Source organism: Hyla sarda, chromosome 7 (genome assembly GCF_029499605.1).
Source record: "Hyla sarda isolate aHylSar1 chromosome 7, aHylSar1.hap1, whole genome shotgun sequence".
Taxonomy (NCBI): domain Eukaryota; kingdom Metazoa; phylum Chordata; class Amphibia; order Anura; family Hylidae; genus Hyla; species Hyla sarda.
The window spans coordinates 209,552,868-209,567,517 of NC_079195.1; the positions used below are offsets into that span (position 1 = coordinate 209,552,868).

At 41.8% G+C, this 14,650-nt stretch overlaps 1 protein-coding gene across 2 annotated transcripts in view; it reads left to right on the plus strand.

Moving 5' to 3' along the window:
* Positions 1-14,650, plus strand: part of COL24A1 (collagen type XXIV alpha 1 chain) — a 294,542-nt gene that overhangs the window by 276,175 nt on the left and 3,717 nt on the right. Inside the window, exons 53-57 of one of the 2 annotated variants that reach the window (XM_056532502.1) lie at positions 2,930-2,965; positions 5,375-5,410; positions 8,018-8,044; positions 9,650-9,715; positions 14,450-14,618. In XM_056532502.1, coding sequence (XP_056388477.1) covers positions 2,930-2,965; positions 5,375-5,410; positions 8,018-8,044; positions 9,650-9,715; positions 14,450-14,618 — 334 coding nt within the window. The remainder of the gene's footprint in view (positions 1-2,929; positions 2,966-5,374; positions 5,411-8,017; positions 8,045-9,649; positions 9,716-14,449; positions 14,619-14,650) is intronic. The other variant, XR_008846625.1, reaches the window with a different exon arrangement.

Below are 14,650 nucleotides of genomic sequence, written 5' to 3' on the forward strand. Positions count from 1 at the left end.
ATACTACACAAGCACAACACTACACACCAACATACTACTACAACAGCACAACACTACACACCAGCATAATACTACAACAGCACAACACTACACACCAACATAATACTACACAAGCATAACACTACACACCAGCATAATACTACACAAGCACAACACTACACACCAGCATAATACTACACAAGCACAACACTACACACCAGCATAATACTACACAAGCATAACACTACACACCAGCATAATACTACAAAAGCACAACACTACACACCAGCATAATACTATACAAGCACAACACTACACACCAGCATAATACTACACAAGCATAACACTACACACCAGCATAATACTACACAAGCATAACACTACATACCAGCATAATACTACACAAGCACAACACTACCCACCAGCATACTACACAAGCATAACACTACACACAAGCATAATGCTACACAAGAACAACACTACACACCAGCATAATGCTACACAAGAACAACACTACACACCAGCATAATACTACACAAGCACAACACTACACACCAGCATAATACTACAACAGCACAACACTACACACCAGCATAATACTACACAAGCACAACACTACACACCAGCATAATACTACACAAGCACAACACCTCACACCAGCATAATACTACACAAGCATTACACTACACACCAGCATAATACTACACAAGCACAACACTACACACCAACATACTACTACAACAGCACAACACTACACACCAGCATAATACTACAACAGCACAACACTACACACCAACATAATACTACACAAGCATAACACTACACACCAGCATAATACTACACAAGCACAACACTACACACCAGCATAATACTACACAAGCACAACACTACACACCAGCATAATACTACACAAGCATAACACTACACACCAGCATAATACTACAAAAGCACAACACTACACACCAGCATAATACTATACAAGCACAACACTACACACCAGCATAATACTACACAAGCATAACACTACACACCAGCATAATACTACACAAGCATAACACTACATACCAGCATAATACTACACAAGCACAACACTACCCACCAGCATACTACACAAGCATAACACTACACACAAGCATAATGCTACACAAGAACAACACTACACACCAGCATAATACTACACAAGCATAACACTACACACCAGCATAATGCTACACAAGCACAACACTACACACCAGCATAATGCTACACAAGAACAACACTACACACCAGCATAATACTACACAAGCACAACACTACACACCAGCATAATACTACAACAGCACAACACTACACACCAGCATAATACTACACAAGCACAACACTACACACCAGCATAATACTACACAAGCACAACACCTCACACCAGCATAATACTACACAAGCATTACACTACACACCAGCATAATACTACACAAGCACAACACTACACACCAACATACTACTACAACAGCACAACACTACACACCAGCATAATACTACAACAGCACAACACTACACACCAACATAATACTACACAAGCATAACACTACACACCAGCATAATACTACACAAGCACAACACTACACACCAGCATAATACTACACAAGCACAACACTACACACCAGCATAATACTACACAAGCATAACACTACACACCAGCATAATACTACAAAAGCACAACACTACACACCAGCATAATACTATACAAGCACAACACTACACACCAGCATAATACTACACAAGCATAACACTACACACCAGCATAATACTACACAAGCATAACACTACATACCAGCATAATACTACACAAGCACAACACTACCCACCAGCATACTACACAAGCATAACACTACACACAAGCATAATGCTACACAAGAACAACACTACACACCAGCATAATACTACACAAGCATAACACTACACACCTGCATAATACTACACAAGCACAATACTACACACCAGCATAATATTACACAAGCATAACACTACACACCAGCATAATACTACAACAGCACTACACTACACACCAGCATAATACTACACAAGCACAACACTACCCACCAGCATAATACTACACAAGCATAACACTACACACCAGCATAATACTACACAAGCATAACACTACACACCAGCATAATACTACACAAGCACAACACTACCCACCAGCATAATACTACACAAGCACAATACTACACACCAGCAGAAGACCCTTCTCTATTACGTCCATATGCCCCAGTAGAACGTTTTTAGAAGGATTTATTTCCTCTTCATTTTGAAAAGATGGGGGCAAGGTATCTCCACAGTGCGATAATTCATACAACATCTACACATCTGTGAGGAATGTCGGGATCTGAGACCTAGAATTAAAAATGACAAGGTGTAAATGATAACACATGTATATAAGGCACATCACAGGAGGCCGAACATCTCCAGGATAATAGAAGATGAAATATTGGAATAACCCAGCATTCAACATTGCAAATCGGCAGATATATTGATGGGCAGCAGGGGGTGGAGACCGTCTATGGACATTCACGGGCCTCATAACTACTATACTGTCACTCACTACAATCATCAATCGTACCGTCACATTTTTGTTACATCAATAAATAAATAAATAAATAAGGCCAATTCATGTATGGTCATATGAACATATGGCTATGGGCATGTCCATAGGGCAGTGTTTCCCAACCAGGGTCCCTCCAGCTGTTGCAAAACTACAACTCCCAGCATGCCCGGACAGCCGTTGGCTGTCCGGGCATGCTGGGAGTTGTAGTTTTACAACAGCTGGAGGCACCCTGGTTGGGAAACACTGTCATAAAGATTTGTGCATGTATATCCTGTCCATGACGTATCCCTGTGAATAATTATATATCACTACATATCCCTATGGCCAGCTCTACTGATCATGTTTTTATTTATTGATTTTCAGGGAATTCGGGGTGAAAAAGGATCAAAAGGTGAAATGGTAAGAAAATATAGCCTGGGACTATGATATGTCATCTGGTTTGTGTGGGACGACACAGCGCTGCTGTGGTGGTGTGCTTGTGTAGTGTTATGTTTGTGTAGTGATATGTCTGTGTATTATGTTGGTGTAGTGTTATGTTGGTGTATTATGTTGGTGTAGTGTTATGTTGGTGTAGTGTTATGTTGGTGTAGTGTTATGTCTGTGTATTATGTTGGTGTAGTGTTATGTTGGTGTAGTGTTATGTCTGTGTATTATGTTGGTGTAGTGTTATGTCTGTGTATTATGTTGGTGTAGTGTTATGTCTGTGTGTTATGCTGGTGTAGTGTTATGTCTGTGTGTTATGTTGGTGTAGTGTTATGTCTGTGTATTATGCTGGTGTAGTGTTATTTCTGTGTATTATGCTGGTGTAGTGTTATGTCTGTGTATAATGCTGGTGTAGTGTTATTTCTGTGTATTATGCTGGTGTAGCGTTATGTCTGTGTGTTATGCTGGTGCAGTGTTATGTCTGTGTGTTATGCTGGTGTAGTGTTATGTTGGTGCAGTGTTATGTCTGTGTATTATGCTGATGCAGTGTTATGTCTGTGTATTATGCTGTTGTAGCGTTATTTCTGTGTATTATGCTGGTGTAGTGTTATGTCTGTGTGTTATGCTGGTGTAGTGTTATGTCTGTGTATTATGCTGGTGCAGTGTTATGTCTGTGTGTTATGCTGGTGTAGTGTTATGTCTGTGTATTATGCTGGTGTAGTGTTATGTCTGTGTATTATGCTGGTGCAGTGTTATGTCTGTGTATTATGCTGGTGCAGTGTTATGTCTGTGTATTATGCTGGTGTAGTGTTATGTCTGTGTGTTATGCTGGTGTAGTGTTCTGTTGGTGCAGTGTTATGTCTGTGTATTATGCTGGTGTAGTGTTATGTCTGTGTATTATGCTGGTGCAGTGTTATGTCTGTGTAATATGCTGGTGCAGTGTTACGTTTGTGTAGTGTTATGCCAGTTTAGTGTTATGTTTGTGTAGTAATATGTCTGTGTATTATGCTGGTATAGTGTTATGTTTGTGTAGTGTTATTCTGATGTAATTTTATGCTGATGTAGTGTTATTTATAAGTATTGTCACCTGACACAGATCTAATGATGTCCTGCAAAATGTGAGACAATGTACCTGCAGTAAACTGACCCCAAGAAAAAAACGTGGTCTCAAATGGAAGGAGGTGCTCAACCCCAAAGACAGTTGTGCTTATATACTGGGGGAGCAGATCCTGCATTTGTGGTCTGTTGTTAAGGGCGATCCCCAGAATAAAATGCATACAATGGAGGATGCCTGCAGCAGACCACAAGTGCCACAATGGCATCCTACACCGGTGTGGATGTGTAACCTATAGAGTAATACATAAATGTAGGTGCACTACTGTGGTAGATGTAGACCCCAACATATGACTAACCCTCAAAATGATAAGATTGAGACTTTAGCCAGTATATCCTTATATGAAGGACGTACCTGAGCCCGCACACCAACACCAAGGTTTCTCAAGTGGCACGGGACCTAAACCTACCCGTGCCGTACGGGCAATACCAGGGGCCAGAGGGCAATTACAGCGGCATTAGGTCCACTGGAGTGAACTGGGAGCAGGCTGTGAGTTGGACCTAATGCCGCTGTAATTGCCCTCTGGCTCCTGGTATTGCCCATACGCCAAAGGTAGGTTTAGGGTTAGGTCCCGTGCCACTTGAGAAACCTTGGTGTTGGTGTGCGGGCTCAGGTATGTCCTTCATATAAGGATATACTGGCTAATGTCTCAATCTTATCATTTTGAGGGTTAGTCATATGTTGGTGTCTACATCTACCACAGTAGTGCACCTACATTTATGTATTATAGTAAGCAGACCCCCAAATACTCAGATGGGGGGGGAGGGGACATAGGATTTCCTGAACCGTACGCCTCCTCAGCTTCTTACTGACTTAACATCTGCTCAGACTATTATGTTGTTCAAAGGGTTATTTCGATGAAGTGTTTCCCTTTAACTAGAGACAATTACTAGATGCCCATAAAGGGTTAACCTAGTGCTGAGATCACACACTGAGCAGCCCCCATATTGGAGTTCTTGGGGTCAGTACATTGTGTCTGTCCTGGGGAGGGAAGCGTAGGAGCAGCACAGCAGGAACTCTCAGCATCCATCAGCTTAACCCAGTGTTTTCCAACTAGAGTGCCTCCAACTGTTGCAAAACTACAACTCCCAGCATGCCCGGACAGCCAAAGGCTGTCCGGGCATGCTGAGAGTTGTAGTTTTGCAATAGCTGGAGGCACACTTTGGGTTAACCCATTTTGTGCACCATTTACATGCAGAGGGTAGATCTCATCTCTGTTTATTCGTATTATGTAAATTTTATTTAAAACCATTTTTTGTTTAATTTTCTAGGGACCTCAGGGACCCCAAGGAAACCCAGGTCCACCTGTAAGTTTGCTACGGAGCAGAATATAATACAATTATCTACATAGAGATGTACTAATACCATTTTATTAAGACAGAGTACAAGTACCAACGATTTTTCAAGTACTCACTGATACCAATTACCTCTAGGTGGCTCTAGACTTTGTGAAGCCTTAGGCCCTCACTGACACTCCTATTTAAGATATGGCTCCAGTAGTTAGGTAGATAATCCCCACCTATTTAATAGAAGCCCAAAGTAGATAGGGAATCCCACATATTAGGCAGAAGCCCCCAGTAGTTAAGGACTCCTCCCCCTATAGTGGGTACAAGCCCCCTTTATGTGGGTAGCGATTCCTCTCTATTAGGTAGAAGCCACCAGCAGTTATGGACTCCTACCCCTATAGTGGGTAGAAGCCCCCTTTAGGTGGGCAGGGATTCCTCTCTATTAGGTAGAAGCCACCAGCAGTTAGGGAACAACCCCACTCCACCACCTCTTAGGCAGAAACCCCCCAGTAATTAGATATAGAATCCCTCCTATTAGGTAAAAGCCCAATACATGTAGGTTGGAATTCCCCTATAATAGTTAGGCTCCCCTAGTAATTAGATAGGGAATCCTCCCTATTAGGTAGAAGCCCCCAGTAGTTAGGTAGGGAATCCCCCCCCCCCACTTACCCAAACCCTCCCATCCCTAACATTAGGTAGAGACCCCCAGTAGTTAGTTAGGAATGCCATTCTATTAAGTAGAAGCCCCTCTGTAGGTAGGTAGGGAATCCTTCTAGTGGGTAGAAGCCCCCAGTAGTTTGGTAGAGAATGCCCCCTATTAAGTAGAAGCCCCCAGTAGGTAGGTAAGAAACCATAGATGGCAGCACAGGACATGTAGTACAGATAGATGGCAGCACAGGACATGTAGTACAGATAGATGGCAGCACAGGACAAGCAGTACAGATAGATGGCAGCCCAGGACATGTAGTACAGATAAATGGTGACACAGGACATGTAGTACAGATAGATGGCAGCACAGGACATGTAGTAGAGACAGATGGCAGCACAGGACATGTAGTACAGATAGATGGCAGCACAGGACATGTAGTACAGATAGATGGCAGCACAGGACATGTAGTACAGATAGATGGTGACACAGGACATGTAGTACAGATAGATGGTGACACAGGACATGTAGTACAGATAGATGGTGACACAGGACATGTAGTACAGATAGATGGTGACACAGGACATGTAGTACAGATAGATGGCAGCACAGGACATGTAGTACAGATAGATGAGGACACAGGACATGTAGTACAGATAGATGAGGACACAGGACATGTAGTACAGATAGATGAGGACACAGGACATGTAGTACAGATAGATGGCAGCACAGGACATGTAGTACAGATAGATGGCAGCACAGGACATGTAGTACAGATAGATGGCAGCACAGGACATGTAGTACAGATAGATGGTGACACAGGACATGTAGTACAGATAGATGGTGACACAGGACATGTAGTACAGATAGATGGCAGCACAGGACATGTAGTACAGATAGATGAGGACACAGGACCTGTAGTACAGATAGATGGTGACACAGGACATGTAGTACAGATAGATGGCAGCACAGGACCTGTAGTATAGATAGATGGCAGCACAGAACATGTAGTACAGATAGATGAGGACACAGGACATGTAGTACAGATAGATGGCAGCACAGGACATGTAGTACAGATAGATGGCAGCACAGGACATGTAGTACAGATAGATGGTGACACAGGACATGTAGTACAGATAGATGGCAGCACAGGACATGTAGTACAGATAGATGGCAGCACAGGACATGTAGTACAGATAGATGGCAGCACAGGACATGTAGTACAGATAGATGGTGACACAGGACATGTACAGATAGATGGTGACACAGGACATGTAGTACAGATAGATGGCAGCACAGGACATGTAGTACAGATAGATGGCAGCACAGGACATGTAGTACAGATAGATGGCAGCACAGGACATGTAGTACAGATAGATGGCAGCCCAGGACATGTAGTACAGATAGATGGTGACACAGGACATGTAGTACAGATAGATGGTGACACAGGACATGTAGTACAGATAGATGGCAGCACAGGACATGTAGTACAGATAGATGGCAGCACAGGACATGTAGTACAGATAGATGGTGACACAGGACATGTAGTACAGATAGATGGCAGCACAGGACATGTAGTACAGATAGATGGCAGCACAGGACATGTAGTACACATAGATGGCAGCACAGGACATGTAGTACAGATAGATGGTGACACAGGACATGTAGTACAGATAGATGGCAGCACAGGACATGTAGTACAGATAGATGGCAGCACAGGACATTTAGTACAGATAGATGGCAGCACAGGACATGTAGTACTGCACTGTACTGTAGAGAGGCATGCTGAATGGTTGGATCTTTTAGCCAGTCACATGTTATGCAGATCTGGATTGTCTATGTTAAATTTTGCTGAAATTGATTTCAAGTTCCAGTGGATCATAAATGACCATTTATGTGGAATCCATATAACCTGATAACTGTTAGAAATGTAAAAAAAAATGGCAAAACTATAAATTAATGATTTCAAATATTTCTTTTAGGGTCCACGCGGTGCGCCAGGACCAACAGTAAGTGTCAAAGATGTGTTAATCCTAGAAATCAGAAAGATCATGTAAAGAATTCTGCATACATCATATCCAGCCTGTTCCTTTCTATAGGATTATAGGGTTTGGTTTCCTTCTATTCATTCTATGTGTATGGGGGGAGTCTACATCTTCTCTAGATGTCCTAAATCCAATGTTACACTGAGAGATAAAGCTCTGCTATTATTTCTAATAATAATATAGAAAGGAGAGAAAAAAGCAATAAGAGGTGCGCCCCTAGTGAGGACCGTTTAACAGATGCATCCGAGGAGAAACAAAGATGGGTTCTTACCCTTAGGTGTTGCGCTCAGGGCACAACACCTACAGTAGCATCTGGAGGGAAAAGACAGCCGGACCACTGCCACGAGGAACTTCCCGGGGTGACGTCAGTCCATCCGGTGGAAGTGCAATATGGAAATTTTGGAAATAAGTTCCTCTAAATGAAGGTGCTGCTCCCCAATATGTTAATAGGGTTTTATTTGCAACACGTTTCGATCCCGGACAGGGATCTTCATTAGGCATGCCTGATGAAGATCCCTGTCCGGGATCGAAATGCGTTGCAAATAAAACTCTATTAACATACTTGGGGACCGGCGCCTTCATTTAGAGGAACTTATTTCCAAAATTTCCATATTATTCCTTATAATGTTATAAACATGCATGCTCAGCCGGGCCAAGCATGCATAAGGGAAGATCTGGTGTATGGCTTCTTACTTCACACAACCCCGTCTGGACATTCTGCAGACGGCAGAACATGCCGGCACTAGGACCACATGGAAATGCATCGTCACCATAGACGGCAATGCATTTCCAAGCGGATTTCCGCAGAAAGAATTTACATGTTCCATATTTGGAATATTTGAGGCAAATGGTCCCACTATGGTGCAGCAGAATCCCATTAAAATAGATGGGAGCATGTTTCCACGGAATTTCCAAGTGAAATTCTTCTGCCGGGGAACGCGGCTTAAAGGGGTATTCCAGGCCAAAACTTTTTTTTATATATCAACTGGCTCCGGAAAGTTAAACAGATTTGTAAATTACTTCTATTAAAAAAAATCTTAATCCTTCCAATAGTTATTAGCTTCTGAGGTTGAGTTGTTGTTTTATGTAACTGCTCTCTGATCACTCGCGTCCCAGGAGCTGTGCAGTCCCTATGGGGATATTCTCCCATCATGCACAGCTCCCGGGACGTGACATCATCATTGAGCAGTTAGACAGAAAACTTCAGAAGCTAATAACTATTGGAAGGATTAAGATTTTTTTAATAGAAGTCATTTACAAATCTGTTTAACTTTCTGGAGCCAGTTGATAGATATATATATATAATGCCTGGAATACCCCTTTAATGGGGAAAGTGTGGATCACAATAAGAAGAATAAAAAAAAACGAATATTATTTCACCAGAAATTGTACAATAATAAAAATTTTGGGACATGCATAGCCATGAGTGCAGTCTTATAGAAGACCAACCACCAGCAAAGCTAAAATAGTTCTGTCACATGGTCACCAGGGACGCAACAGGTTTGTGCCTTTTATGGAAAATTTCAATATTTTTTATATATTTATTTTTTTTTGCCATTTCTTACATAGAAAATATTGGACATGAACTCAGCTGTTCAGGCCCTCATGGAGTCGCACGCAGCTTTGCAGATGGAGGTAAGAAACATTGTCATTTTGTCAGTCTGAAAGAACAGGGTGACGGCCCATTTCGCTTTCCCAGAAGCAAAAATTATGAACTTTGGGCAAGTCAAGGACTAGAGATGAGCGAATTTACAGTAAATTCGATTCGTCACGAACTTCTCGGCTCGGCAGTTGATGGCTTTTCCTGCATAAATTAGTTCAGCTTTCAGGTGCTCCGGTGGGCTGGAAAAGGTGGATACAGTCCTAGGAGACTCTTTCCTAGGACTGTATCCACCTTTTCCAGCCCACCGGAACACCTGAAGGCTGAACTAATTTATGCAGGAAAAGTCAGCAACTGCCAAGCAGAGAAGTTTGTGACGAATCGAATTTACTGTAAGTTCGCTCATCTCTATCAAGGACTTATGTCAGTGTTTCCCAACCAGTGTACCTCCAACTGTTGCAAAACTACAATTCCCAGCATGCACGGACAGCCTTTGGCTGTCCGTGCATGCTGGGAGTTGTAGTTTTGCAACAGCTGGAGGTACACTGGTTGGAAAACACTGACTTATTTATATGGTTGGAATACCATGTATTGTATTAATATGCAAATTCTGATGTTTTATTGACTGAAAAGTAAAGTTAAAGGGGTTATCCAGGAAAAAACTTTTTTTTTATATATCAACTGGCTCCAGAAAGTTAACCAGATTTGTAAATTATTTCTATTAAAAAATCTTAATCCTTTCAGTACTTATGAGCTTCTGAAGTTGAGTAGTTCTATTCTGTCTAAGTGCTCTGTGACACGTGTCTCGGGAACCGTCCAGTTTAGAAGAGGTTTGCTAAGGGGATTTTCTTCTAAACTGGACAGTTCCCGAGACACGTGTCATCAGAGAGCACTTAGACAGAACAGAACAACTCAACTTCAGAAGCTCATAAGTACTGAAAGTATTAAGATTTTTTAATAGAAGTAATTTACAAATCTGGTTAACTTTCTGGAGCCAGTTGATATATAAAAAAAATGTTTTTTCCTGGAATACCCCTTTAATGTCACCCATAGTGATATCATGTGACTACGATGGCCGACCCCAGGAGAGTTCTCAACTTTTTTAGGACTAGATATTAATGGTATATCCACAGGTTATGCTATAGATGTTTAATAGATACAGATTCCACCTCTGGGATCAGTACTTATGTCAAGGTCTCCCCAATGCAGTCTGGTTGCAGCCACTGGAGGTAGTCAGGGAGTCGAGATAGCTGGTTTATGCAGTTTCTTTACCTACTATTGATGTTAAAGGGGTTCTCCACTAGAACACACTTATTTTTAAATCCACTGGTGCCAGAAAGTTAAACCGATTATAAATTACTTTTTTTTTAATCTTAATCCTTCCAGTACTTATCAGCTGCTGTATACTACAGAGGAAGTTCTTTTCTTTTTGCATTTCCTTTCTCTCTGCTGACACCTCTGTCCATTTTAGGAACTGTCCAGAGTATCCACAAATCCCCATAGCAAACCTATCCTGCTCTGGACAGTTCCTGACATGGACAGAGGTGTCAGCAGAGAGCACTGTGGTCAGACAGAAAGGAAGTTCAAAAAGAAAATAACCTCCTGTGGATCATACAGCAGCTGATAAGTACTGGAAGGATTAAGTTTTTTTTATTGGAAGTAATTTACAAATCTGTTTAACTTTCTGGCACCAGTTGATAAAAAAAAATGTTTTCAAGTGGAGTACCCCTTTAATGGGAGTAGTGCGAACAGCGTAGCTCCTTATGCTATACAATTTGCACGACTCCCATTAACATTCTTTAATTGTTTTCAACTTCGGAACTTTTAGCTCTGAACGCTGGGTGCGGGTTCCAGTAGTCGCCCCGCCCCCCTCGTGATGTCACGTCCCACCCCTTGTGATGTCATCATGCCCTCTCTCATAGACTTGCATTGAGGGGGTGGTGCATGACGTCACGAGGGGGCCCACCGGAACCCACACCCAGCGTTCGAAACTAATTGTTCTGAATGCTGGGGAGTGGAGTACCCCTTTAATCTTGACATAGGTGTGGGTACCAGAGATGGGACCCATTTCTATTGAACATTTATGGCATATCCTATGAATATCCTATAAATGTCCAGATAGGATTTATGGCTCAGTCTTACAGTAGGTCATCAATATCAGAGGGGTGGAGGTCTAACACTCCGTCAATGATTGATTGATGAGGAGGGAACAGCTCCGGGTGTAACTACAACTAATCGGGCTCATTGTTCAAAAAAGAACTCTTGGGGTCCTCCCACCCCATAAGAAAACCAATTGGCAGTGGCCGAGCGCAGGGCTGTAGGGTCAGAGCACAGTCAGTATACTGTAAGCAGTCAGGGACTCCGCCAGCAGCACTCCAGAGGAGGGGCAGCAAAGAGCAGGCACCAGGGGCAGCAGGTAAAGCACACAACTGGAGTTGGGCCCCACCATAGTCTGCCTCTATGGGAACAGAGCTCCAGCTTCTTCAGTGTTTACCAAGCACAGCTCCATAATACTGGTGAACAGACTGGTGAAGGGCCTTCTTACACTATTGAACTTGCACGCTTAGCCAATCACTGGTCACTGCAGCAACTCATCTTGGCCTGTGATTGGCTGAGCGCATCAGGAGGAAGACAGGAGATCTGGGGACTGGTAGGAGCCGAACGGGAGTTGCAGGGGGACCAGGGAAAGACTAGTATTGTTTTTTTTTATATATATATAAAAAAAAAAAGAATTAATGGTCCCAGCAAAATATACATATTTTAAAAAAAGTTTTATGATATCAGGCCAACTATGACAGTACGATTAAAATGTTACGGGTTGGCGGTCTCCAAACTGTGGACCTCCAGCTGTTGCAAAACTACAACTCGCAGCATGCCCGGACAGCCGTTGGCTTGGCAGTCTGGGCATGCTGGGAATTGTAGTTTTGCAACAGCTGGAGGTCCACAGTTTGGAGACCTAGCTTATAGGTGGAGAAAATATTTCTGTGTGTGACCAGAACAGATCTCAGGGCTTCATATACATGCCCTATGGCCACTGATTCAGTGCCACAAAGTATAACTCAATAGTTTGGGGACTAAAGGTCCCTAATAAAGACCTGGAAAGCATTTTATTTATTTATTTATTTTTTTATCAACTGGTGCCAGAAAGTTAAACAGATTTGTAAATGACTTCTATTAAAATCTTAACCCTTCCAGGACTTATTAGCTGCTGTATGTTATTTTCTTTTTGAATTTCTTTTCTGTCTGGCCACATTGCTCTCTGCTGACCTCTGCTGACCATTTTAGGAACTGTTCAGAGCAGGCGCAAATCCCCATAGCAAACCTATCCTGCTCCGGACAGTTCCTAAAATGGACAGAGGTGTCAGCAGAGAGCACTGTGGTCAGACAGAAAGGAAGTTCAAAAAGAAAAGAATTTCCTTTGGGGCATATAGCAGCTGATAAGTACTGGAAGGATTAAGATTTTTTATTAGAAGTAATTTACAAATCTGTTTAACTTTCTGGCACCAGTTGATTAAAAAAAAAATGTTTTCCAGGGGAGTATCTCTTTAAAAGGTGATGATGATGAGGAACCTTCAAAATGCCACAATACCCCTCTAAAGAAAGTCAGCTGGTGTAGGTAGTCGTACAAGAATTACTGCCTGGGAAAGAAGGTTTGCAAATTAGTTCTCCTCTAGGAAGAAGAAAACGGGATTCTCTTGTGTCAGCTGTAGGTGGCAGCAGAGAGACAGTTCTGTTCCTTCTGGAGGGGATTGATTTGCATACATTTTTAGAACACATTACAAAAATTCTAGTAAAAAATGGGATTGGTTACTGTAGCAGTTTTTTTTAAATCGTTGTCATTAAATAATTTTTTTTCTTGTGTCAAAACATATTCATTACATATTTAATGTTTTTTTTTTCCTTTTTTTTTCCTTTTTTTTTCCCTTGTTACCTATTAACCACCCAAATTAATATTTTGCATGAACCCCCTATTGTGTCTATTTCTCTGTCTGTTATATCTGAATCTGGCACTTTTTGTCTCCACGACCACTGACTACATTGTTACTGACACGTTACACTCGATACATTGTTACTAATGCTTCATGATACATTGTTATTAACCCTACTCCCTACATTGTTACTAACGCTTCATGATACATTGTAATTAACCCTACTCCCTACATTGTTACTAACGCTTCATGATACATTGTTATTAACCCTACTCCCTACATTGTTACTAACCCTACTCCCTACATTGTTACTAACACATGTTACACTCGATACATTGTTGCTAACGCTTCATGATACATTGTAATTAACCCTACTCCCTACATTGTTACTAACGCTTCATGATACATTGTTATTAACCCTACTCCCTACATTGTTACTGACACGTTACACTCGATACATTGTTACTAACGCTTCATGATACATTGTTATTAACCCTACTCCCTACATTGTTACTGACACGTTACACTCGATACATTGTTACTAACGCTTCATGATACATTGTTATTAACCCTACTCCCTACATTGTTACTAACCCTACTCCCTACATTGTTACTAACGCTTCATGATACATTGTTATTAACCCTACTCCCTACATTGTTACTAACGCTTCATGATATATTGTTATTAACCCTACTCCCTACATTGTTATTAACCCTACTCCCTACATTGTTACTAACGCTTCATGATATATTGTTATTAACCCTACTCCCTACATTGTTACTAACCCTACTCCCTACATTGTTACTAACGCTTCATCATACATTGTTGCTAACATGCAGAGCTACCAAAATACTGAAGTAGCCATACTAGATTTTAGCACGGAGGTCTTTAAAACACTCCATTACCTTACGGATTTAATGCACAGTATAAAGAACCCCCCTGGAACCCGGGACAACCCAGCTCGGATTTGTCGAGACCTTCTCCACTGCGAACGGAAAGTGTCAGACGGTAGGTGTATGGCATATGCAACCAAAATGTGT